Here is a 24,868-nt window from a genome sequence, read left to right as displayed (position 1 = left end):
GCGCCTCAAAAATGATCGTACGGCAGGTGACCCATGCGATTGGACAGGGCACCATTACGGACCCTCCCCATACTCAACCCAGAAGTGTCCCAAACACCCCGAAGCGAGGGCCACAAAGGGTGAATCAGAAAGTGCCCAGGAAGGCTCCACGACATGGCACAGTTTCCAGCATCTTTCGCAGCTAGCCGGGCCGTGATTGCCTGCCACTCTGTACCCACCTTTTGATGCCGGGCCTCAGGCTGAGTGCAGCCACTGTTACAACATGCACAGATGCTGACACTGCAGAGGGAGACGTTTGGGCGGTGGATGTATAAATATTCATTTATTATTTGCAATAAAGTTGCTACTGACATCACACGTGTGTTCTGCTCACTGTTTTTGTCTTTCTGCACCTCCTTGCTTCTCTGCCAAAATCAACTGTAGAGAGAGTCAGTTTCATGTCATCAGATCGCAACAAAGCAGACAGGCGAAAGACTGCAAAGCAGAAGACAAAGCTGTGTACAAAACTGCTGCGTGCTGTGTGTGTGCCACACTCAACTCACCCAGTGTCATGACATATGCTACCAAACAAGCGTATTTGGCAGAAACAGCTCCGGATGAATGCCCTTTATGGCTAGCGAACACAACACACCAAAAACAAGTCATGTTTCGAGCCTTCTTTGACACAATGTGAAATGGACATCCACACAAAGAGGCACAAGACAAGAGCCTCGGCTAGGTATATATGTTACAGTATTGTGGAAATAGTCAACGTAAACTCGCCAAGGTACATTTATTATTTCCTTGCCTGAAGGTATTCCATAAAACCATCAATTATCATTACATGACCAGAACAGCAATAGAAAGCTGCTGAGTGACCCACAATGAAGACATGTACACACCCCATGCACAGTGTTGTGAACACACAAAGCAACAGGTGGGCGGGGAGGGTGATAAATAACAGAGTGCACAGGAAGAAGAAGGTGCAGCGAGAAGGGAAGGAAGAGCACTTCCCTCTCGCCCCTTGCCAGCGGAGTTCTTCACAAGAACTGTGCGGCAAAGAAAACAGAACCGACTGCGATAGTGGCCTCCTCCACGGGAAGCCCCAAGCCAATGGGGACAGCCTGTGAGACATATGGCTCAGGCACATTTCAATAGTACATCTTTTCCTCCCACAAATCTGATGCCGTGTCAGGTTAGCGTCATCTCTCGTTCCAAGAGTGCAGCTCGCTCAGAAGCACGGCTGTTTTTACAGGGGTGTCGTCCAATGAGACCGGATGCACCAATAATCGGACTGCCAGCTGAGCAGCTTTTTGGGGGGGGGGGCCAGTGGAGCGTGCTCAGTTGAGCATGGTGTGCTTGTCGTAGATGTTTCGGCGTTGCTCCTGCACCTGGCGCTTCCACTTGTCCTGCTGCTGGCCCACCTTGTTGAGCACGCTGCTGCTGGAGCGGCGCGTGCGCTGCATGGGCAGGGGCTCCTCCTGCACATCCACCACCACCCCCACCATCAGCCTCCAACTGACCCGGTCCTCCCCAGTCTCATGTGAAACACCCGTCACGGCCACCATTCAGTTGATGGAAGCAGAACAGCAACAATTCACTTATAAATTATTCAGTGCTTGTAGGCTAATACCAAGGGATGATTCATGAATACTAACAGCTAACGCATCATGCAAGAATATGACATCTATACTCCTTTACAGGGGCTCTCGAACACCCTCTTGAGAGAGAGTGCAATAAACTCGCTCAGTCACTACATTCTCTCGTCATGAGCATCTGAGCCAAATATTAGACTTCTATATGCAGCAGCAAACCCACAATTGTGCGCAAAAGTTGGCGAGTCCTTTCCGCTGACTTTCATGCTTGTGCCCTCCTCTGTTGCACGCACACCATAAACTAGTATGCATGTATTTAGGCACAACGACGGGCATTTGTTTCACGGCCTGGTACGTTTTCACTGGCTTATCATCATGTCACACTAGAAGTGCAGCCAAAGTGGACACATTTTGGCCTGTTAAGATACAGGCGTAGCTTTTCGAAACCACAAAAAACAAATTTTGCACGGGTTTACTGTGCACAGTGCATGCGGCACGCAGAGGTCTACTTCAATGTTGACCCCATGCATTGATTGGCAAGATGAGAGAGAGAGAGTGCGTGTGCGTGCATGCGTGCCATGCATGAAACGCTTAGAACTATTTACGTTTCGGCCGTGGAACGACCTTCATCAGAATGTAATCGAAAGGGAAGGCAGAATACATGTAGATAAAAACAGTGCACAGGATAATCAACCCAAACATTCAATTAAAAAAGCATCAGGCACATGGCTACAAGACGATAAATGAATCGCAATATACAACAGCTACTTTACGAAATTTAGTCTAACTTCTGTGTTAACTACATAACAGCATAATCAGTAAAGAGAATATCGTAGAATACCCTAAATATTCTTTTGCTGATTATGCTGTTCATGGCCTCCATGTGTTTCGTAGATCCCATGTAACTTCTCGCTGTTCATGATTTGTGACTTTTCATCTTAGGACTGATTGTAAGCGAAGTCAATAATCATGCACATCCTTGTTTATCTGCTGACGCAAAGTTATGTAGCTAACACAGAAGACAGACTAAATTTCGCAAAGTAGCTATTGTGTATTGAGATTCATTTATCGTCTTGTAACCATGTACCCGATGCTTTCTTTAATCAAATGTTTGGGTTGATTATCCTGTGCGCTGTTTTTATCTACATATATTATGCCTTCCCTTTTTAAGTGTTTCAAACATTGGTCTACGTTCAGGCTACTACATACCATGCCAAGATTTCTCTTTTTGGTTTGGTTTGGTTTATGGGGTTTAACGTCCCAAAGCGACTGAGGCTATGAGAGACGCCGCAGTGGAAGGCTCCGGAAATTTCGACCACCTGGGGTTCTTTAACGTGCACTGACATCGCACAGTACACGGGCCTCAAGAATTTCTCCTTCGTAGAAATTCAACCGCCGCGGCCGGGATCGAACCCGCGCCTTTCGGGTCAGCAGCCGAGCACCATAACCACTGAGCCACCGTGGCGGCCAATTTCTCTTTTCGCTTGATATATTCACTGTATATATATGAATGCTTCCGCTGTTCTCAGGCAGACCGGAGTGGAAAAAAAAGCACTAAACAGGAGTTTTACTTTGAAACCCGTAGTGCAGCATCAATGACGGCATATCTCCTACAGTGCTGCGGCAATACAGCCGGTATTTGCAGGCAACTACAGCAATCAAGTCATGCTGCTGGGTTCGATCCCGGCCGCGGCGATTGAATTTCTATGAAGGAGAAATTCTAGAGGCCTATGTACACTGCGAGTGAAAACCCCAGTTGGTCGAAATTTCCGGAGCCCTTCAGTATGGCATTTCTCATAGCCTGACATCGCACAGTACACGGGCCCCTAACATTTCACCTCTGTTGAAATGTGACTGCCGTGGCCGTGATCGAACCTGCGTATTTCCGGTCAGCAGCCGAGCGCCATAACCACTGGGCCTCCACGGTGGCCAGAAAGCCGAGGAGCCAATGACCACGGTAGCCAAGCTCCAATGGCTCATCTGCTCCAGCCTACCACATGATTACTCATTTTAAAACCAGATGGCACTGTCAGATTTGAGCGTCACCCTGGGCGGTAAAACATGAACTGATAGGTACGTTGGTCAGAGATGATTCTCAATTCAACAGCGCAATGCCACGAAGCCACAGGAAGGGAAGCGCTGCTTTTAAGAGTGCGTCTGGCATTTCTGTTCAAAACTTTGTGGACCTGCTACTAACCTACCTCGAGTCCACTTAGACAGAATGGGATGGCTGTGTTTTTATTCAAAAGAGAGAGATATACATAGGAACATGCATTGCCCCATTTCTCAGCAATTGTTACTTAGCTATGCTCGACAAGCCACTTGAAGAGCCTCTCTTAAGCAAAAAGGCTGCAAAAGTGTTCCAGTTTATAGATGACTGTCTGGTTTTAATTGAATGTGACTCGGCGAGTTTTGCTGCAGAAGTTACTGCTATCCGTTAAGTTTTTTCTGACGTTCTTGTGCCTCTGGAAGTGGCATATAAAGTGTCCATTAATGACTGTATAAAATTCCTTGACTTGACCCTGTATTTTACTCCTGCCCATTCGTGCTGGTCCTTTGAAGCAAGAAGCCGTTACTTCCACACAGTTCTGCATTTTCAAAGCTAGTAAAAGGGGGCATCGTCGCATCGTTTCAATAATGCCTTGCAGAAACCATGCACCCACAGGACTGTCAATAGTTTATATATTGTCAAGTTGAGATGCTTGTTGCCTGATGAGTGCTGACCACTCCACATTGGGAGTATGCAAGTCAGAGTTCAAGCAGTCAGGCACCCATCGACAGGCGTAGAGCTTCGTTACGCCCGACTCCACTCTCTCCCCAGGACCGAGCGTCAGCACTTGGAAAGCCCACCCCCTTCCCCTTCAGTGCTTCACCTGTACACGAAAGCTTCCGGCAAAGTTAAATCCCAGATTACAACACTGATCCAAACATTCCCACACTTCGTTCTGACTGTGGTGGAAATGTTATAGAGGAGTGCAAGTGGGATGATGCAGGCACACGCATGCAAGCAAGAAGAGCCATAGAGCACACCTTGCTTGACGATGTGCTATGCGTTCTTGGGATGATACAACACTTGCCAAAACGGAGAGAGAAAGAAGGGCTTGGTTTGCACCATGTGGCTCATATACTTACGTGCTCATCTAAGCCCAGGGACCTTCTTTTCTATTGGGAGCAAGCAGAAGGTTGTAGTGTTAGCCACAGGTAGGTGCAACAGTGCAAAATTCAAGACGGTAACCAAAGAAGCGATGCCCTGGCGCTGTGCACCGCGTAGGGACACTGAGGACAAAATGCAATTCTTTGCAGCCATAACTGCCAACAGAATGGAAAGCTGGGCTAGTTGTAGGTTGCTCATGATGAAAATTTGTGGGCGCGAAAAAACAAAACACAGAGAAGGTACCACAGGCAAAGCGCCTTTTTCACAACTAGTTTAATGGGAAGGCAACAAACGCTTAAATATGAAAAGATATCAGAGGTAGGTACAGATAAAAACAGTTAAGATTCCATGTTATGACTGAACAAGCTCAAAATTTTCGCAGATAACCTATTTCCTTTTTCGTGAGCGATACTGACGGCTTACTCACACAATTACCGTGCGAGGCAATGTTCGCGCCCACAAATTTTCATCATAACTGCCAAGCCAGCAACAGTGCAGATGGGAAGAGGTCCTCGGTGTCCCCGTGCAGCTAAGGAAGGAGGAGGGAGACCCACCAGGTTGAGCTCCTCGTCGACGTGCTCCTGGTAGGCGGCGGCCGCCTTGCGCCGGTTGAGCAGCGGGTCGAGGCACATGAGGAAGAGCATGTAGACGGTGAGCAGGGAGATGACCCAGATGATGAGGATCACCAGCACCCGGATGGTGGTGGTGTTGCGCCGCTCGTAGCGGCACTTGCACCGGGGGCAGAACTCACTCTCCTTGCCCCGGATGTCCGTCGCCTGGGGCAGGATCACCCCCTCACAGTTGCTGCAACAGCAGGAGACACCACAGCTGCCTTGTTGCAGGAGTCACTCGAGCTAGGCCTCTTTAAAGATCCCCTCGCCACAGTGGCCGCACAACACGAGGATCAAAAATAAACCACACGCGTCTTCCCCATTCCCTTCCACAAGGTGTGTTGCTAGGCTAGCTGGTCCTGCATGCTTAAAGGGGTCATGACATGGGTTACCAACAAGTCGTGCTTTTACGTTGCAGCTACTAGCCATGACGTAATTATGCGCACTTAAAAAAAGAAGGGCTTTATGCGTGCATCTGAGCTGCTAGAAATTGTAATTTGAAGTTGTTGGCTATAAGCCCCTCCTCCCCTTGGCAGCTATGGCCACACTGAAGCAGCCTGAGTGACGTCACAGACCGACAGCGCCATCATCTGCAGCAAAACTGTTGGCCACAGGGTCAGTGCGCCAGAACATTGTGGTGAAGTCACCTAGACTGTGCAGAAGCTATACAGAAAAGGGCACAGGCATTAGTTACCTTTGTCCCCCTCCAACTTCCCCCCTACACCCTTCCTCATCCCAACCCTGAGCAACGAACAACTCACTCCCCTATGCTCACTACGCGCAGTTTTGTGAGGAGCAGTCATGTGACTGTTGGTTTATGTCATCACAAACTGTGAGTGTGCCAGTGTTGCCTGACTGCCAGAGAAGAACTTTTGGAAATGCAATTACAAATTGCTCGCTCCACCAAATGAGCACATAAATTGTCCAGTTGTTCCGAGATGTACAGGGCGTGTCCTGAAAGTCATGCAATTTTTGTCCATAGAAAAAATTTATTCGATATCGTTGCAAAGGTTTAATTCTTCGAAGTAGTCCCCTTTGACATCTACACACTTCTGCCAGCAACTCTGCCATGCACTGTATGTATCCTGGAAGGAGTCGATAGGAACCTCGTTTGGAGACTGTCACAGCAGCTTGGATCACTTCAATGTTGCTAAAACGGACTCTTGGGAACAGGAAAAAGTCTGTAATAAGGGAGTAATTACTCATTGTCATCCACCTTGGGGGATTCCGCTAAACATTTGACCAACATAGTTCCCACTTCGAGTTATTGATCAATTCGCTCTCGCCCTACCATAAGCTTGCCGTCCCGGTTAGCTCAGTTGGTAGAGCGACTGCTCCGGTGTAGCGGTGGTCCTGGGTTTGAACCCCGGACCAGGACGAATTTTTCTTTAACTGCGAAGTTGCTGAGAAAGCTGTGTAGCTTTCCTTTGTAGCCGTATGGCTGCGCTTGGGTGGATGCCAATGAGTAATTACTTCCTCCTTAATTACTCCACCTTGGGGGATTCCCCTAAACATCTGACCAAGATCAGGAAAAAGTCTGCTGGGTCAGGACTATGCGGGGGCTAGGGAAGCGTTGCCAAGTTGTGATTGGCCAGGAACTCCCATACGAGCAACAAACAAGCGCGGCTGGGAGCGTTGTCATGGTGCAACTGCCAGGTATCAGCGATCTCCTTTCGCGCTCGGGGGACCCAAGCACCACACTTTACGTCTGCACCTCCGTACACCAATGCACAACAGGCGGATTTGTACGTATTGTAATAAATAAATCAATAGTGAACGGCATTCATTGTCTGCCCTTGGGGTATGAATTCTTTGTCAACCACACCCTTGGCGTCAAAAAAGACAATCAGCATTGTTTTCACTTTCAACCTACTCATCCTTGCCTTCTTGGGGCGAGGGGACTCTGAGGTATGCCGTCTGGAACTTAGGCACTTGGTCTCAGGGTCATACTCAAACAGCCATGTTACATCACCGGTAATGACATCGTCCAAAAAATAAGGTTCAATCTGCATGCGTTCCAAAAGTTTGCTGGTGATCACCATCCAGTTCTTCTTGTGGTTGTCAGTCAACAATTTGGGGAACAGCTTGGCGCACACTTTCCACATGTTCAAACTGTCGCTCACAATGTCATGCACGGCGGCTTTTGGAATATTGAGAGTCTCTGCTATCATCCACACACTCATTCGATGGTTGCTGTTCAAAAGATCACGAACATGAGACACATTGTTAAAACTGAAGGCACAGCGCATGAAAGACAGGACTAAGGTAGGGACAAACACATTGTTTGGGCTATTCGGTACATTGTTAAAACTGAAGGCACCGTGTGCGAAAGACAGGACTAAGGTAGGGACAAACACAGCGCTGTGTTTGTCCCTACCTTAGTCCTGTCTTTCGCACGCTGTGCCTTCAGTTTTAACAACGTACCGACTAGCCCAAACAAATACCTTAATGAGACACATTTTTGTCACTTTTGCTCAGTGATGGCCGGAAGGGGGTTCATTATTGATGTCTCCTCAAGCCCCTTGAAACTTGAGAATATGAAAAAGCAGAATTCCCGTAGGCTTGCTAAATCATTTGGTATGTGACGGCAAGACTCTTATAGAGTTTAGCCCAGAACCTGATTGCGTACCGTAGTTCATGTGCAGATACCATCGCACATCGTGACACAGTAGCTACACAGAAACAGTGATCCTAATGCTCCCACAGCTTGCAGCAGACTGCACCAGGCAGTGACAAAAAGCTGAAGGTCCCCCCCCCCCTTACCTACTCAACCAATCTGAGCACAGTTGGACAGATAGCAGCGGCCGAAAAAAATAGTTGCTTTATTTTCAAGACACACACTGTATAGTGAACAACATGCAATAAACAGCTTGGTTGGTTGGTTTGGTTGGTTTATGGGGTTTAACGTCCCAAAGCGACTAAGGCTATGAGAGACGCCGTAGTGGAAGGCTCCGGAAATTTCGACCACCTGGGGTTCTTTAACGTGCACTGACATCGCACAGTACACGGGCCTCGAATTTCTCCTCCAAAGAAATTCAGCCGCAGCGGCCGGGATCGAACCCGCGTCTTTCGGGCCAGCAGCCGAGCACCATAGCCACTTGAGTCTCCTCCCCAGCCTTTCTTGCCAGCTCTCTTGTCTGGCTATGGATACCTCCCCATACCCCAGGCCTCTCCCGGAAACTGCTCGCTAAATATCAAGGGTCCTATCACATCTTGAAGGAAACATCTCCAGTCAACTATATTGTTGAGCCCCTCACGTTGTCACCCGATCTCAGATGCCACAGTCTTCCACTTTGTAACAATCTTTGTAATGAGTGGCTGGATGAGCGTGTGCAACCTCGAGATATCGAGAGCGCTCATCGGCTAGGTGCCTTTCATAATGGCAATACTAGGCTCGTCGAGTTAAGTTCACGCATTTCAAGGATAAACAGCTAATAATCTCGGCGAGGGGCAAATTCAAGAGCAGTACTTTCAGCATCGCCGAGGATTTCTCGCCCTGAACACGTCTTGCTCACAAGCACCTCGTAGAATTGGGCATAGAACTAAATACCAAATCTCAACTCCAGTCAGACAGACTTCTTGTGGTAAACAAAATTTACGTATTTCATCATGCTCCTGACAGTGTTATCAAGCTTTACGGGTCTGTGCTGCGGTCGCAGCTCTTTTATGCTTTATATCAACGATGCCAAAGTAAACGCCGAGTCATGCATAAGAATATTTGCTGAGATTGTAGTTTGTACAGAAAACTAAGTTTGGATGCTGACTGCACAGTAATTCAGAGCGACTTAGACAAAATGCATGACTGCAACCGGAAACGGCGCATGGGTCTAAACCTAAACAAAGCGGTGTACATGCAGTTTTCTAGAAAAAAAAGTTCCAGGGAATTCCACTCTGGGAATTTTTACAGAATTTTCACAAAATACACAGCATGCCTATAGTATCTGGTAGTATTTTTCGTTCCTTCTTTATACTGGAGTCGGCACATTGACTACACTGTTGCTAAAGCCTGTCAGCGGTTTGGTTTCTTAAAACGAAACACATGTGAATTTCCTCAAAACACATGGGATGTCTTGTACACATCGCACGTCAGGTCAATACTAGAGTATGCGCGTACAATATGGGACAGACTTATGAACCAACTAGCCCATGAACCAACTAGCCCAGCAATTTACGCGCCAGGCAGAAGTTTGATGTCGACGAAAAGTGGTTCGCTGCTGGTGTATGCAAATGCAAGACCTCGCCAAGACTACCCGGACGGCTTTGCGTAGGAAACAGCGCCAGTTCCCCAAACTTGAAGAGGGCCTCGTCGAATACGTTCGCCTTGCTAGGAGCAACAGCTTCGCGGTGTCTACGGAAATGATCCGCATGAAGGCAATCGCTCAGCGCATGAACATCAGACCTCTGGACTTCAAAGTCACTCAAGGGTATCACAGCAACCACATCTGCAGGGAAATCTCAAGCGCATTGCCCCGCCAACACAGTTGAACACGAGTGCGACCACACCTCCTCAAGCTTTACAAGCAAGAGACCTGGCGTAGCTGGCATATCAAAGTCACAGTTGACATAGTTTCCTTTTGTTCCAACTTGTTTATTTATTTATTTATTAGAGATACTATCAGTCGCGTGCTTATCTCTACATATTATTTATTTATTATTTATTTATTTACAATACCCCTAAGGGCCCTTGTGCGAGGGTATTACATAGGGCGGGGCAATACAAGCATAAAAATATGGCACAGGCACTTGAAACAAAATACACGTCATAATGAATTAAAGCTAGTAATGTACACAAATAACACAGCAAACTACGCAGAATAAATTACTCAGTAAATGCATATAATACAACAAAAATACCAAATCTGTTAGTCCATGGTTTGCTTTAACGAATGCTGAAACGATTGTAGGTTAACCTCAGTAGCTACAGTAATCCCTCGTTATAACGAAATCGCTTTACTCGAAATATCGCTTTATTCGAAATTTCTTCCGGTCCCGACCCAAACGCATGCATTTTAAGCCGCATTACTCGAAGCGCACGAAGAGCTTGACCCGCTTAGAGCGAAGTGGCGAGCGGAGGCACCGCCGCCACTGAGTGTAGGCATCGCTGCCGTGGCGGCGACCCTTTGCGCATACAGTGCCAAATTAATACTGCCTCCGAATTAGACTCATGCAGGCATAGAACAGGCCACAAAAGTACCAAACCCACGATCGATGACCTGCCTAGTAACGGGCACCAAGAGAGTGCCGAGTGTCCCCTGCTCAGTGGGGCCAAATTCCATGGTGCAGCGCGCCCGAAGCGTTAATCTCGGTCGGAAGCGCATTCCTGGTGTTCGCCGTGACAGAATCCACATGAAAATAGTTTTCCTCGCGCTTTGCGATGCCAGAAAACCGCGGTGTCTTGGATGCGGAAAAGTGGCCTGTCATGCTCAATTCACGCCATTCGACTAGACAAACGGTCTAAATGCGTGGTAGGGTCACTGAATTTTGTTGTTACGGCGGGGACACACGTGCGAAAAGCGAGCGCGATTCACCGCGGCGTGAAGTTGCGAACGGCGTCGCAGCGTCAGATTGCAGCTCGCCGCCTGCGTCCAGCCTGCTAGATGTCAACGACGGGCTGCCCGCAGCAAACGCAATGTCGGGAAGCGGGAGCCAACGCGCGCACAGAGAGCGGCAGCGTCATTATGACGTAGGGCGCGCTCCTTTGAGCCGGGCCTGCCTGCCCACGGCCGGCCTCGACGCGCGAGCGCGCGCGCGTGTAGAACGGCCGTGGCCTTCTAGCCTTGATGCCGGCCGCCAGCATCTGAAAACGCGATAGTATTGTTCGTTCAAGTTCATAGCTAGCCCTGGGGGTAGAGGTGATAACTGCAATACAAGCAAAGTTCATCCAATAGCCACTTTGGTGCTGCTCCTGCCTGATGTGGTTCGCCTGCAGTCTGCTAGCTCCGTTGCTGAAGGCGTCGCAGAAATCTAACGCATCTTTTGTTATGGGACTGATTGAGCGCCAGGTGTAGCGCCTTTATTTGAGTGCTGGCCAGTCCCGAAGTGCTAACAGCTGCGGCATCGATGTGAAGCCGGCTAGGCTTAGCGGCGACCAGGGCTGTCAGGGAGCAGCGCACACTTTGTCACCCGGCATTCCTGCAGGTGGTGTCGTTGCCGAAAGCTCCACTCTTGCACAGGCATGCTGTCGTTGCTCGAATCTAGAAGGGAGACTTTATAGTAGCATGGCTGCTTTGTATTTTTCTTGTGCGAACGTGAAGCCGAGCCTGCCGGCCTGTCGGATCAGCCTGTATCCCGTCTGGATCACAAAAATGAGCTAAAGCTTGTTCTTGATATAGATAATAAACTCTGGTATAAGAAATTTGAAAACTGTATCATCTTTGAGGATCACTGACCAATACGGAGTTGCGGGTACTAGTAACAAATGTGCTACGAGCAAATTTTGTAGCGAAAGCTACATTGGCCATGAACTTGCGATTTCGCTGTGGCAGTGCTCCGAGGAGGCACAGAGACCGACCTTGAGCCATTGCCTAGCAACCGCCGCAGCTGGCGCACGCCGCGCGGCGTCATTTGCCACAATTAAATCTCAACTGTGTTAGCTTTTTTTTCCAGTGGTCTCTTATATCGAATTATCGCTTATAACGAATTTTTTCACCGTCCCGCTCACTTCATTATAACGAGGGATTACTGTATGTGTGATGGCAAGTTATTCCAATCTATTATAGTGCGAGGAATGAATGATTTCGCGTAGAGCAACGAACGGCATGTGATGTGTTTTATTATATTACACGTGTTTTACAATAAACGAACACTTATCAGCGAACACTTATCGCCATGTAATCTACCTTTCATTTTCGTTGCGTTAAATCTACAATAAACGAGCGACGATGTACACTGTGGTGCCATGTCAGCACAAGAAAGCAGAGTGGGCCTGTCTGCCTGTGAGTGCCACCCCAGTTTCTTCTCACCATCGCTGTGGGGAGACGTTCATGATGTAGAGCTTGCGGTCTGTCTGGGAGCCCTTGACCACCGCCGTGCTGGGGCAGATGCACTTGCAGCGCACATCCTCGTACTGCGCCTGCCACACAAGAGGGAAGAGGCTTCAGTCAAGCACCACTTCGCCCATCACACTTTATGCAGCACTATTCCGGCTCCTTGAACAAGGTGAAAATGAGTAAGTCAGTGAGCCATTTCCTCTCATGTTGGGCAATGCGAGAAACGGGGTTAGTTCACGCTGTAGTTTTTGGTGACGTGAATGCACTCATTGTAGACAGATTCACTTTACATCTTCGTCGAATCTCTCTACACCAAATGCATTCAAGTTACCAAGAATTTGGCCCCTTCCAAGTTCAATTAATCCATCAAATTATAGAAGCATTTCACATTGTGAAACTGAACAACTGCAGTAGTCGGCCAACTGCCATGAAAATGAGTTGGCCCACCTCTGATGTTTTTGCCTGTTTTCATTTCTTCCGATCTCCCTCCCCTTCGTAAATATTCAGTTTCAAGACGGCACTCGTGATGTGTGTGCCCTCTGCTTTGTGGTCCATCCCTTTTGCGCTGTTCCCAGAGCTACGCATTTCGATATCTGCACTGCAGGGTTTCACAAGCAAGCAGATCTTGTACTGGAATCAAATCCATGCAGGTTTTGCCTTCTTCTGTTACGGGGAACAGCATTTTTATTGGTGCCCGATCTAGAGCGCAGGGGTTTCCACCTCCATCGAAATGCGCCCTTCTCTCTGTCGTCCCATTTCTTGTGCTTGCTGTTTTCATAGGGCGCACATCCCCTTAATGTGCTTCCGTGGGCACTGACCGTCTAAAACGATGGCAAAGCTTCATTCTTTCATGCAGTTGCATGAAATCCCACGTACAAAAATTGCTTGGGAATGCCAAAAGGTTCGAAATGTCCCAGGGTAACCTATAGATCTTCAACAACGTACTACTAGTGATACAAAACTTTCAGGAAATTGACTATCGACAGTACCGTTAGTTTTTTAAAACTATCGATAGTGAAAAAAAACTATCGATAGTACCGCTCTCAATAGCAAGACTGCCGATAGTGAGACTGTCGATAGTGAGAGTGTCGATAGTGAGAGTGTCGATAGTGAGAGTGTCGATAGTGAGAGTGTCCACAGCGAGACTGTCGATAGTGAGAGTGTCCACAGCGAGACTGTCGATAGTAACACTATCGATAATAACGTTGTTGATATTATGCATTTATTGGGCAGCGATATAGCAAAAACATTTGCGGCACCCAATTGGTTTCACGACCTTATGTGGCTTAACGTCCCAAAGAGACTCAAGCTATGAGGGATGCCGTACTGCAGGTCTCCGGATAAATTTCGACCAGCTGTGGTTCTTTTAACGTGCACTAGCATCGCACAGTACATGGGCCTTCCGCCTTTCGCTTCCATCGAAATGGAGCCGCCATGGCACGGGACCAAACCCGTGTCTTTCTAGTTAGCAGCCGAGTACCATTACCCCCATGCCACCACGGCAGCATTTGGGATACCTGACTACCAGCAATACTCAATTCATGCATTTATGAAATATTATGGGCCCGAAGTATGTTCATCGATACATTCTTGCTCAAAAGTAAAGCTTTTCTGAGGTTGTGCGACTTTGAGTTGTGCGATCTTTGTTTGCTGAACTGTCGCATCCTCACTGCAACATGGTAGCCTAGGATGTGCGCGGTCATATCTACCTTGTGTTCAGCACATGGAAATGTAATGCGATGCTTATCAAACATTTCGTCGATTGTGAGGTTGCAAGCATGGCAGTGGTTTATCACTCAAACTTCAGGAGTATTTCCAATAGAATACTAGACATAGAATACATAGACAATAGAATACTAGACTAGACAAGAAGGACATATTGATACTAGAGCTAGATAAAAGATAAATATAAGCACAAAATCAGAGATTAAAGGAAGCAGTTGTAGAAAAATTATCTATTTATATACCACATCGTAATGAAGGCATTCGACAACATGATGGGTGGAAGAACGAACGTTAATTGCTGTGTATCTCATTATTTGGAGGCTTGTGATAGCATGGCATATACACTGCGCATGTCAGGTGCCTTTTTCTTCTATACACCGACCTGTATACAAGTTAACCCATTTCAAAGAAAACTGGCGGGGTTGTGAGAGCATACTAGAGTTAAAATGAAATGACTACCACTTTAAACTGCGACGAAATAGCGGGACAGTTCAGTTCAAAAGGTAGCTGGGACAGTTTGGAAAAATGTCTGGAACTGCATCCGATGAAAGAACAAACAGCACAACAACTTGTGCTGGCTAACACGACACCATCACGCTCAGCAGACGTCGCCTTGCTGACGTAACCGCCGCAGAAATGCTTTTCGCACACGTGCTTCGCAACTGGGACAATCGCGACACTTTACACAGGAGCATTACGCAGGGAATGTCAGCAGAGCTCAGTGACGCGTAGGCTGCGAAATCGGGCGAGTCCTGCCAGTTAGTTACTCATGCCACCACCTCCATACCACACACTCGGGAAACCAACTTTAGGATGCAGTGTACACGCTTGGTCGATTTAATAGAATGTACAGTGCTACATGGCAGGTAGTATCAATACGGCTATCGATAGTAGTATCGAAAGTACTGTCAGCAGCAAAATATTGCGGGACGTCCAGCGCGTGGCGGAGCGACGCAAAACTGCCTTGCAGCGCCATCTGCCGTGACTACGCCTGATGTCGAGGCTCACAGCACTTCCGCGTTAACCATTATTTGTGCATGCCTGTCCTTTCTTTGCTATCAGGCAAGTCTCATCGCGTTCTTCACCGGAATCCGCTATTGCCACTCGCCGCTGGCAATGAATCGCTGTGTCACCATCGTTGCGCGTCTGTTTCGGCTGCTGCGATGGTGAACAGTGCTGCGATCGCTCGCGCGAGCCCAAGAAGGACTGGCTGCGAACGTAACACAGTGTCAACAGCGGCTCCGTTACTGATAATTGCGTCACGGGGAAGCAAGCGTCAAGGCATGCTTGATAGCGAAGAAAGGATAGGCATGCGCAAAGCGTCCTTCGAACGCAATTTCCCTGAGCCTCGACAACATGCTTGGAGGCGGCAGATGGCGCTGCAAGGCAGTGTTGTGTCGCTCCGCCACGCGCTGGACGTCCCGCAATATTTTGCTGCTGACAGTACCATCGATAGTTGTGCAGATTTAATAGAATGTACAGTGCTACATAGCAGGTAGTATCAATACGGCTATCGATAGTAGTATCGAAAGTACCATCGATAGTAGTGCATCACTACGTAGTTCGCCAAGCAGTCGGTGCTTTAGTATCAATGCTAAGATATATAGTGATGGACACTGCACCACCAAAATGACTGCGATAAGTACGAGCTATTTAGCTCGTACATACCATCACGGCGCAACCGAGTTTGGAAGACACAATGAAGGAATGCTAACAATGCAAGAGCGGGGGCTAGTTGGTGCTTGATACTGATGAATTCGCGCTACAAGGCACATACACACCATAACACAAACGGACGAAGCGAGTTTTTTTTTTCTTTTTTTCGCGCTTCGTCCGTTTGTGTTGTGGTGTGTATGTGCCTTGTAGCGCGAATTCATCAGTACAATGAAGGAAACTATTCGAACCAGCAAGACATCAGTACTAGTTAGAGACACGTAAGCGTCTCTGCCAAAAGTTTCGGTGCTTTTTCTCGGCACAGAATTACATCTAAGACCTGTGAGATACTGAGCACACAAAAGCAAACAAAGAACTGGTGAGTGAGTTGGAAATGCGCCTTTCGGTACGTACGAAGCCAATTTCGACAGGTGTGCGTCATCAGAGTCATCACGGTGAACTCGGGCATTCTTGAACGCAACCGCCATTCGCACGCAGGAAACACCAAGGATGGTGTGAAATTCGCCTACTTACGTCACAGTTGTGCACGATGGCTAACAGGACGCAGAAAATTCCTACTAGACAGAGCTCCCCAGTCTTCATTGCACCAACAACTATCGTCCGCCCCATCAAACAGCTGAGATTGCTCTGGCTTGAATTGAGTCGACTTGCGTTGACTTCGCAGCTACGAAGAAAAGTAAACAAAAGTTTGTTTTGTAAAATGACATTACTGCAAACAACAAACAACGCTCGGTAAAATGCATCTGAACGCTTAGTTTTCGTGGTTTTTAAAACCAGCATGTATTATAAGCACCAGCAGTACATTGAGAAGCCACCGGGGCGGCTTGCCCCGGAAGTCGGGTGTCTGCTGTGTAGTACATGGCTGTGTATTTGAATGCAAAAAGTCGCGTCTTTCGCCCTTTCGTTCTCAGTTTTTTGCGTTGTTCTCGAGTAATGTCTGCTGTTATATGAAAGGAACAAGCAAGCTGAACGCGAGAAATGTGGTCATTGGGTGCAGAGCCCTGTAATTTTAGAGAAACCGAAGAAAACAGGCATGCAGGTCTCATCCTGCCGCGGCAAAAGGGCACGTGCATTAAACACTATGTCATTATCTGGTTCTTCTCTCCCCATCGTAAATGAGAAGTAGTGGAATGATAGTGAGGTTTTGTCATCTTAAACCAATTTTTCATGTAGCAAAGAAAAGGCGAACGATGGCGCGGATATCCTTAGACTCGAAGAGCTGCAGCAGTTTCAGTTTCGAGTTGGTGGAGGACGATGACTCTTCTCATGAATGAGAAGAGTCATCCCCCCCCACCGTAGCTAACGTTGACCGTAGCCACCAGTAGTAGAGAGAGCGCTGAGATTTGCTGGGGAACGGGCGAGTGGATGGGAAAGGCGTGACATTGGCGAAGGGGAGGTTGGAAAAATCAAGGGAGGGGTGAATTTGGAGGGGAAAAGGATAGCCAAACTAGACATTGTAAAAGCGGAATTGAAAGGAAGGGAAAAGAAAAGGCAGTGGATGGAGACACGCGGATGGAGACAAATCAATTAACAATGAAGGAAGTATAGGCTAGGCGGCGAAAGCTGCCGCCCAATAGAAAGGGTAAAGCCATTATCATCCATCCATTTTACACTACCAACACTACGCATACTACGCATGCGCGAGCGTGGTAAAAGCGAAAAGGGTAGACGCGGGGAGCGTGTTTTGCGGTTTCGCCGCACCACGTGCATCTTTGTTTGCTGTGCGTGCTGTGGACTCAACCTTACGACGTGTGCCGCTGATGGCGTCTGTCCCGGCGACCACCTTTCATAAGGAGATCGACGACATCAAGCGCTGCAAAGGTGAGGCCGAAGCAGTGCTGCCTGTATACGTTGTGGATCTCTCGCATGCTGGGCTCTTCTGAACATGTTGAGGAAACTGCGCGCATGCCGTCCTGAGAGTAGCTAGCCACAAAGGGTAATCAAGCGTGGTTGTAAGTCAGCAGAGCTGACGCAGGCGCATGCGGCACCTATTTATACAGTAACCAGCTCCGTTACTCATTCCCTGCTGGGTTTCACGGCTTGTCATTAGGAATTTGCTGTAAACCTGTCTTGTATCATGCATTGTGCAAGGTGTTGTATAATAGAAGGACAGTGGCCTTCGAACGCGCGCGCTAGTTCTGTGGTCGAGTGGTCGTTACCTGCGAAGCCGCACACTCGCCGGTGTATTGCTGGCCGAAAGGTGGTTTTTGTAGCAGACCACAATTTTGGGGTTCCTGGAACCAAAGCCTGGCGCCGCGCATTCCACACCGGTGCTTCGAGGTGTTCTAGAAGAGGGCTGATATGTGCTTTGGCTCGTGCTGTCACATCTTTTCCGTCGTGGTTGGGCGCCGATCGGCCATCAGAACGCCGGCGACCGCTGCGCCTAGTCTTTTTTTCAAAGTCCTGCCGAGATGGTGCGCATCGATGACCGGACACCCCCATTCCAGTTGGAACAGGCCAAGACACACCATGCTGAAGACAGTTACACGGACAAGACAAGAAAAGGACCAGGACAGCAGCTTGGGCATGTTGGTTATTCATTCTTGATGGAACCGCGCAAAACATCGCTTGTCTCTTGTCCCGATGTTTTGCGCTGTTCCATCAAGAAAGAAAAGGACGCTGGCTAACAACCGATATTTATTGAGTGGAACGGACATGATATATAGGAAAGCAGTGGCAACCAGATGTATTCAGCGTCACATGGTGTTAGAGGCCATAATGATAATGATAATGAAAGCGATAATGAATTCTGAAAAGGGATGGTAAAAAAAAAAAAGAAAGTACACTGGATGATCTCAGAACAATTAATGTTATATAGTGTAAAGAACCATAAAATCGATAACAGCCATTTGTAGCACGGTGACGAGGGTAAAAAAGATGAAATCCGACAAAATGAATGGTAAAAAAACAATATACACTGAATGACTATGACAAGATGTAGCAAAAAGCTGCAACAGCATTGACATAAAAACGATAAAAACAAACTTTCAATGAATCGAGCATGCATAGTTGTTAAAGGAATACAGACACTTGATTTTTGTGGCGTGTTCCTGCTATAAAGTGATGTGAAAGACACTACTATGCATGAATCGCCATGTGGTATTCGCCTATGACTGTCAGATATTTATAATCGAGTTTCTCTGTCATGGGTTCCGTGATGGCTGTGACGTCAGAGTGGCTATATGTCACGTGAGGCATTGAGAAACAGTGATATAATTGCTGCTTATATTGCAGTTTTTTCATGCCTCACGTGACATATAGGTGGTATACACGGGCGCACAGCAGCGGTGCCCCGCCGGTGGCCATCACGATTGAGGAGCACATAGCAGACGAACTCCTGCTCGGCAAGCATGTTTTCTTTGTGTGTCACATTCAGACGGCCGCTAGGAATCCGCGTGCATCGGAAATTAGGCCGTTAGTCGCCGAGTGCTTGAGCCGCATGAAACTACATGGTAAACGAATACCAATTTGATTGGGAAGCTGCGCTTTTTATCGCTGCTCGAGCCTGTCGAGGAAACAGGCGCTGCGACGAAAGTTGGCCACGGGTTTAGTTCCCCTCGATTCTGGGATCGAAGCTCGGGTAGTGGTCAATGACAGCAGTGCCTCCGTGAAACCAGAGAGCCGCACATAGTTCAGACACATTCGCGGGGAAGTGATCGGTTATCTAGCCTCTTGCTACAGCGTCTGCGGTGCATGAGCACACGGAGTAAATCTCTTAACGAAAGGGGCTGATATTATATCTTGTGTGGAAGGCCTCTGCACACAACGCTTGCACATGGCCGGACATTGGAAGCCTTCTTACCACCCTGGAGCAGTCGTTCTGCACAAAGGTGGTCGTATAGATTGTCACAACGGCCGCTTATAAGGCGGCAAACTGGGCTAGGTACTTGTTCACTTTTGCACTGTGTGCGCCATGTTGACAAAATTCGACACGAGAGTACCTACTAGCTTACACTCGAAAGTCCGCGCTTTGTCAGTGTCGTGTCTCTTTTACGTGTGGCATCTGGCAACAGTCTGGTACAAAAATTTGTGAGCTTTTTGGTGGCGATTGAGGTTGCTGTGCAGCTGGTGAGCCATGCAGTATCATCACCCTGACGCGAGCGCAGATTTCACATCGTCCACGATGTAAGGATGCCGCCTGGGTGGCCATGACTCCACTGAAAAACAAAGCGCCTGTCCCAGGAATTCATTTCAAGACCAAAGAAAGCAGGAGGTCTTTTATCTTTTATTCAACATATTTAAGCAAACTTTGGGGGCTGTCCGGCACTCTCTTAGGATGTAATTCATCCAAGCATTTTGCAGGTAAACCTAAGCTTAAACCGACACAACCAGCACCCAAACCAACACAAGCATATTTGACTCTTTTCATTGTATGTTGAGTGGTTTGCACTTGTTTCTTGACGGAATGTAGGATTGTACAGAAGACATCGGTGAAGGGGCATTGTCCAAATAGCATTGCAGTTTTTTTGTTTGATTTTGCCGGTGCATGGTAATGGCAGACAGAGGGTACCACAAATTCTGGGGAAACAGCACGTCTAGCCGTGCCAACCACGCAGAGTTTGCAAGCAGCCTGTGTTTTGTGACCTCTGCCACTGCTTCTGATAATTCAGACACCTGCGTTGCTCGTCAGTCGATTTGGGACGGGGGTAAACCAACAGATGTGGTCAGGCAAAGGAGAGTTCTGCTCAAGGCCTCAAGAAACGGTTTTTTGGGAGGCCATTTTAAAACCAAGATTTGTCTGTGGCCAGGGATGACGTCATCAATATTGCTAGAAAACACTCAAACACGTGTTGAATGGCTCAAGTAGTCGCTGAAAATTCCCTTCATAAAATGCCTGAGACGACTTCATGCAGGCCTCAAATTTTGAAGCAGGTGCTGGACAGACAGGGGAGTGACGAACACAGTGCTGACTTATTGCCTACTGTGGTGAATCAGAACTGTGTTCATCACTTCCCTGTCTGTGTGTGTGCTACTAGTGCACCTGCTTCAATCAATGGATTAACAACTAGCCCAACAAAGGACTACTCAAATTTTTGTTATTGAAGTGGGGAATAGGTATTAATGTTTAGAGATAATGACAGCAACTCAAAAAAAAAAAAATGGTGGGGGGGTAGCAGCAGACAAGAGCTGAACTTCCAGCAGTTTTTATTGGGAACAAATTATGCATATGTACCTGCTGTCCGAACCAGGCTATCGTCTACACGTGTGCAGACATGCCACCTCTTTATCTCGGAGGGTGATGGAGACCATGCTGATGCAGACCCCCCCCCAAGTTTAGGAGTACGTTCAGATTGTAGAATTTCCCGTGTCACATGTTTTTTTGCTCTTCTTAATAGTGGAGGTGTTGTCTAGGTCGGGCAAACAGCCCTTGCAAGTCAGACAATGACTTGGCAGAAAACTTTGAAAATCTTTTCCTTGACGCGCATTTTTTACATTTGTTGCATGCTTCCTTAACCTATCATTAACACATCGGCCACCTGTGCACTTTTCCGCACCATAAGAAAATTGGTATACTAAGCTCCCGTCATTATTTCCACGTTGTGTACGACCACTGCCAATTTGTAGCATTAATTAACAATTAATTAGCAATTAATTAGCAATTAATTAAGGCTGTTAATGTGCTTGTGATGTCAAATGCACAGTGTTTCCCATAGAAATTATCTGAAAGGTCTGTTCGACTCACCTGCACTGTGTGTTGCACTTGCATTTCAGAAGGGTGCAGACGTGATGCAGGTCTAGTTCAGGAAAACTGTGCACCTCTTTGCAGAAACTAGGGGGAGATCAAGAGCGTAAGTGTGAGTGAAGTATTGTAAAGTGCCTAGATGTGTGGTCCTCACTTGTAGCATTTTCCAGCTTGCTGGAACCATTTTCTTAGTGGTTTAAACGCACAGACACAAAAGGGACACCCTCTAGATAGATGTAGTGTCTGTGTTTCTGAACTGCTAAGAAAATGATTCCAGCGAGCAGATACCAGCTAGCCCACTTTAGTGCTCTAACGATTTGCCAGCTGTTCCACCTCAGTGCTTTTGAGAGTGTGCCCTGTATGGCATGTGGGTGTCCCCCCCCCCATCTCTTGAGGATTGGCTGAAGCAGCCGGATCGCACCTGGCTACTGCCCTGTAGAGAGCAAGTGTGCGTTGTGTATGGCCAACCAGTGAGCTCGCTTTAATGGGAGTCCTGCAGTTGATGATGGCTGAATACCTCCACTGCATTTGTGAATTAACAAAAGATCAGCAGTTCGCTTCATATATAACCGGTACCGTCGACATGACTCCCCATCTGAATTAATGAGAATCAACAACATCAAACCCTTAGAGTACTGGAGAAAGCTAGCAAGAATTAAATTCCTCTTTAAACTCTACCATTTCAGTTCCGTCTTGACCATTCATTGTATGTGAAACCTTCAACAACTAGAGTGACAAGGCATTGCCATCCGCATAAATTATCTCCTTTGTTTGCCCGCACCAGTAACTTTAAGTATTCTTTCTTTCCTCGAACTAATAGCAGAATGGAACAACCTACCCCCTCATGTGTTTGTATCTGAAAATGTGCTTTCCGCCATTGAACAAGTACCTGACCGTTACCTATTGTCTGTGGTTTGTTGCAACTTGTTTTATTTTCATGCTCCGTATTTACTACATCGCTTCTACTGAATTCTGCTGTTGGCGTCGTCTTCTGCTGGTCGTCGGAGTTCTCTGTGTGTTTGTCCCACTCCTGCTTGGGCCTTAACGGCCTGCAGTATTGTATAAATAAAATAAGATAAATAAACGTGCTGTGGTATGCTCACGGAAGCAGTGTGTCAAGTGGTGATGTTGCTAGCAACCGATGTGCTTAGTCAGGTATTGTTTGCAGCACGAGATCGCTCTGCTGTAGAGAAAAGTCCTCTGGCAACTGTGACATTCCGCATGTACCATTGCTGCGGGTGTTCTTTCGAAGGTAAGATGTCCTCTGTGTGCAGATGGGTCCCTGGCTCTGGCGTGCAACAACCTCTTTGGCAACTCGTGGGATGGTTCTGTGCGGCTCTACGAGCGGGTGGAGGACATTCCCAGCCTGGAGAAGTGCGTGGCCTCGGTCACGACCGACTCGACCGTGGCCGACATAGTGCCCCTGGGACCGGGGCGCCTCATCTTGGGCCTGGACTCGGGTACTTACTCGTTTGTGCACCTCATCATCATCAGCGGCTGTCTTGCCTTCGCTTTACATGCCCTGCCCAAGCCCCCACTCCTTCCTCCTGAGTGAGGGCCAGGGTGCATAGAAGTATTCTCGAGAGGGGTGTCGTGGGTAAGGTGTTAGAACTGGGATTTTAAAGGGGGATGTGGGGATCAGATCGCAAAAATCACGAGAAAAGTTGATTTTTGAAAAGTACACTTTTTGGCATCTCCAACATTGTTCCTATGTTGCACTGAAATATTTCACCCAAAAATAAACTTTTAACTGCTCCAAATAAATATATTTGTTGGCAACATAGACAGTGTGTGCTAGCTTAGAACTTTCAGGCTTGTTTTCTCGAAATTTTGTTTTGAGCTTAATACCTTGTTCGTGGAAAGCGTAGCACAGCAGTGGGTGCATGGATTTTTACCCCGTTTGTTTTGTGGTGGTCACTGAAATGTGGTCTGCGTCAAGACAGTCTCAGATTTACCATTTAGGCTCGCATGTTTTTATTACATGGTAATTAGAGCATGATACATTCTAAACTTAAAAGAAGGTGCATATTGTATCCTTTATAAAAAAGAGGAGCAGAGAAATTAAAAAAAAAAATTAAGAGAGTCTTGATGTACACCACACTTCCCAGTAAATATTAAAGGGATGCTGAAAGGTTTCCCAGAAAAATTTAGTGGACAGATGCACTTGACAGTTTTCCATCCTCGGAGTTCGAATTTCTCGTCAAAATTAGGCAAAGGAAAGCGCAAACCTATTTTATTTTGGCGAGAATTGCAGCAGCAGCTTCGGGCGAGCTCGCGCGCCTCGTTGCCGCCTGTGATTGGTTGGGCGCCTCGTGACGTCAACAATGGCGCTGGCTCGGTCGGCTCGGCGGTTCCAGGTTGTTATTTTGCTTCTTATACGACGATAGAACACATCGAAGATTACCCGGAGTATCTTGGTGTCATCCCCTACATGTTCGAACCGATTGCAAAGAGCAAACCTCTCCAAGAAAAAACGATGCTGGCGCAAGCCGTGATTTTGACTCGAACGAAAGTAAAGTGTCAGCATCTCCACGTGTTGGAAATGACTTTGGTAAGTATACCTCTCTTGCCAAACTACGTTCAGAGATACAATGGATGAATTTTGAGGCGAGCAAATGCAGTATAGACCGTTTACAGCGCGCAGTTCTTCCGTTTGAGACCAGATGGCGCCACGGGTGCGCTCGGAACACGGCGTCATTACTTGCCTCGTAAGTCGCCGGCGTGTATGCCTCGACGCAGCAGTGGAAATGTGAAAAAAGAAAATACATGCTCTGTTGTGGGTTGCTAGAAGTGCGACAAACAGTTAAAGGGGCAGGATGCGATCGTTTGCGAGCTGCACGGAAGCGAACTGCACAAGGACGTACTGCCCCTGTTCGCGCCCGTTGGACATCCACCCTTTCCGAGCGGGTGAACGCAACACACACGTTCGCCAGCGCTAGACAGCGAGTATAGCAGGAAAGGTCTCGATCTTGGAAAATCTGCGAGGGTAAGTGCGCAACATAGCCGCATGAATAATAAGCTGTCCCGCCACCGATACGTCACAAAAAAAAAAAAAAAGACACGCTCTATACCGCTAGTGCATATTGTGCAGTGCATAGCCGTGCGAGCGGACAACGCTTACCATCAGTTCGCGTATTACACACCGCCTTGGTGCTACTGTTGAACTTCGCTACAAGTAGCGCGGTTTTTGTGGACCACTATCGGAATAAAGCATTTGTGTTACGGCTTCTGTGCTCTGCGGTTGTCACTTCCTCGCGGTCCATGCGAGACAGTCACTAGAAGTGACTCCGGCTGATTACTTACAACCAGCGAGACCTCGAGCATTTTCATGTCCGCATATCGAGTATGGAGCGTACCACAATTTTATACTATGTGAGGCTGACATAAATGTGAACTTCGTGTAGTGAGCGCTCTGCCATGCGCGCGTATAACAATTATATCGCGGAATCCTTGTAAAC

The 24,868-nt window shown here is 47.6% G+C and overlaps 2 protein-coding genes across 3 annotated transcripts in view; one reads left to right on the top strand and one right to left on the bottom strand.

The window, feature by feature from the left end:
* Positions 1–302: 302 nt before the first annotated feature.
* LOC149326684 (uncharacterized protein CG1161) lies at positions 303–16,381 on the bottom strand. The gene is made up of 4 exons (XM_089562901.1): positions 16,241–16,381; positions 12,302–12,411; positions 5,283–5,532; positions 303–1,460 (listed from the first exon to the last, which is right to left on the bottom strand). Exons 1-4 carry the CDS (start codon positions 16,334–16,336, stop codon positions 1,320–1,322), a joined length of 597 nt encoding a protein of 198 aa, XP_089419027.1. The 5' UTR covers positions 16,337–16,381; the 3' UTR covers positions 303–1,319.
* An 880-nt stretch (positions 16,382–17,261) lies between these two features.
* Positions 17,262–24,868, top strand: part of LOC149326683 (methylosome protein WDR77-like) — a 72,658-nt gene continuing 65,051 nt past the window's right edge. The window contains exons 1-2 of one of the 2 annotated variants that reach the window (XM_089563195.1): positions 17,262–17,548; positions 22,685–22,870. In XM_089563195.1, coding sequence (XP_089419321.1) covers positions 17,488–17,548; positions 22,685–22,870 — 247 coding nt within the window. In that variant the 5' untranslated portion in view covers positions 17,262–17,487. The remainder of the gene's footprint in view (positions 17,549–22,684; positions 22,871–24,868) is intronic. The other variant, XM_089563196.1, reaches the window with a different exon arrangement.

The sequence above is a fragment of the Amblyomma mixtum genome, chromosome 10 (genome assembly GCF_055824585.1).
Source record: "Amblyomma mixtum isolate Tamu chromosome 10, ASM5582458v1, whole genome shotgun sequence".
In the NCBI taxonomy this organism is placed as follows: domain Eukaryota; kingdom Metazoa; phylum Arthropoda; class Arachnida; order Ixodida; family Ixodidae; genus Amblyomma; species Amblyomma mixtum.
Note: the sequence above shows the minus strand (reverse complement) of the source record. Positions and strands in the feature narration are given on the sequence as shown.

What these genes read in the sequence shown, in the direction of transcription:
- LOC149326684 (XM_089562901.1), bottom strand. Translation starts at nt 16,336, where the DNA reads ATGGGGCGGACGATAGTTGTTGGTGCAATGAAGACTGGGGAGCTCTGT. An exon ending in CCATCGTGCACAACTGTGAC is followed by an intron (nt 12,412 to 16,240) that starts GTAAGTAGGCGA and finishes CTTGTGTGGCAG; the next exon opens with GCGCAGTACGAGGATGTGCG. An exon ending in AACGTCTCCCCACAGCGATG is followed by an intron (nt 5,533 to 12,301) that starts GTGAGAAGAAAC and finishes CTGCTGTTGCAG; the next exon opens with CAACTGTGAGGGGGTGATCC.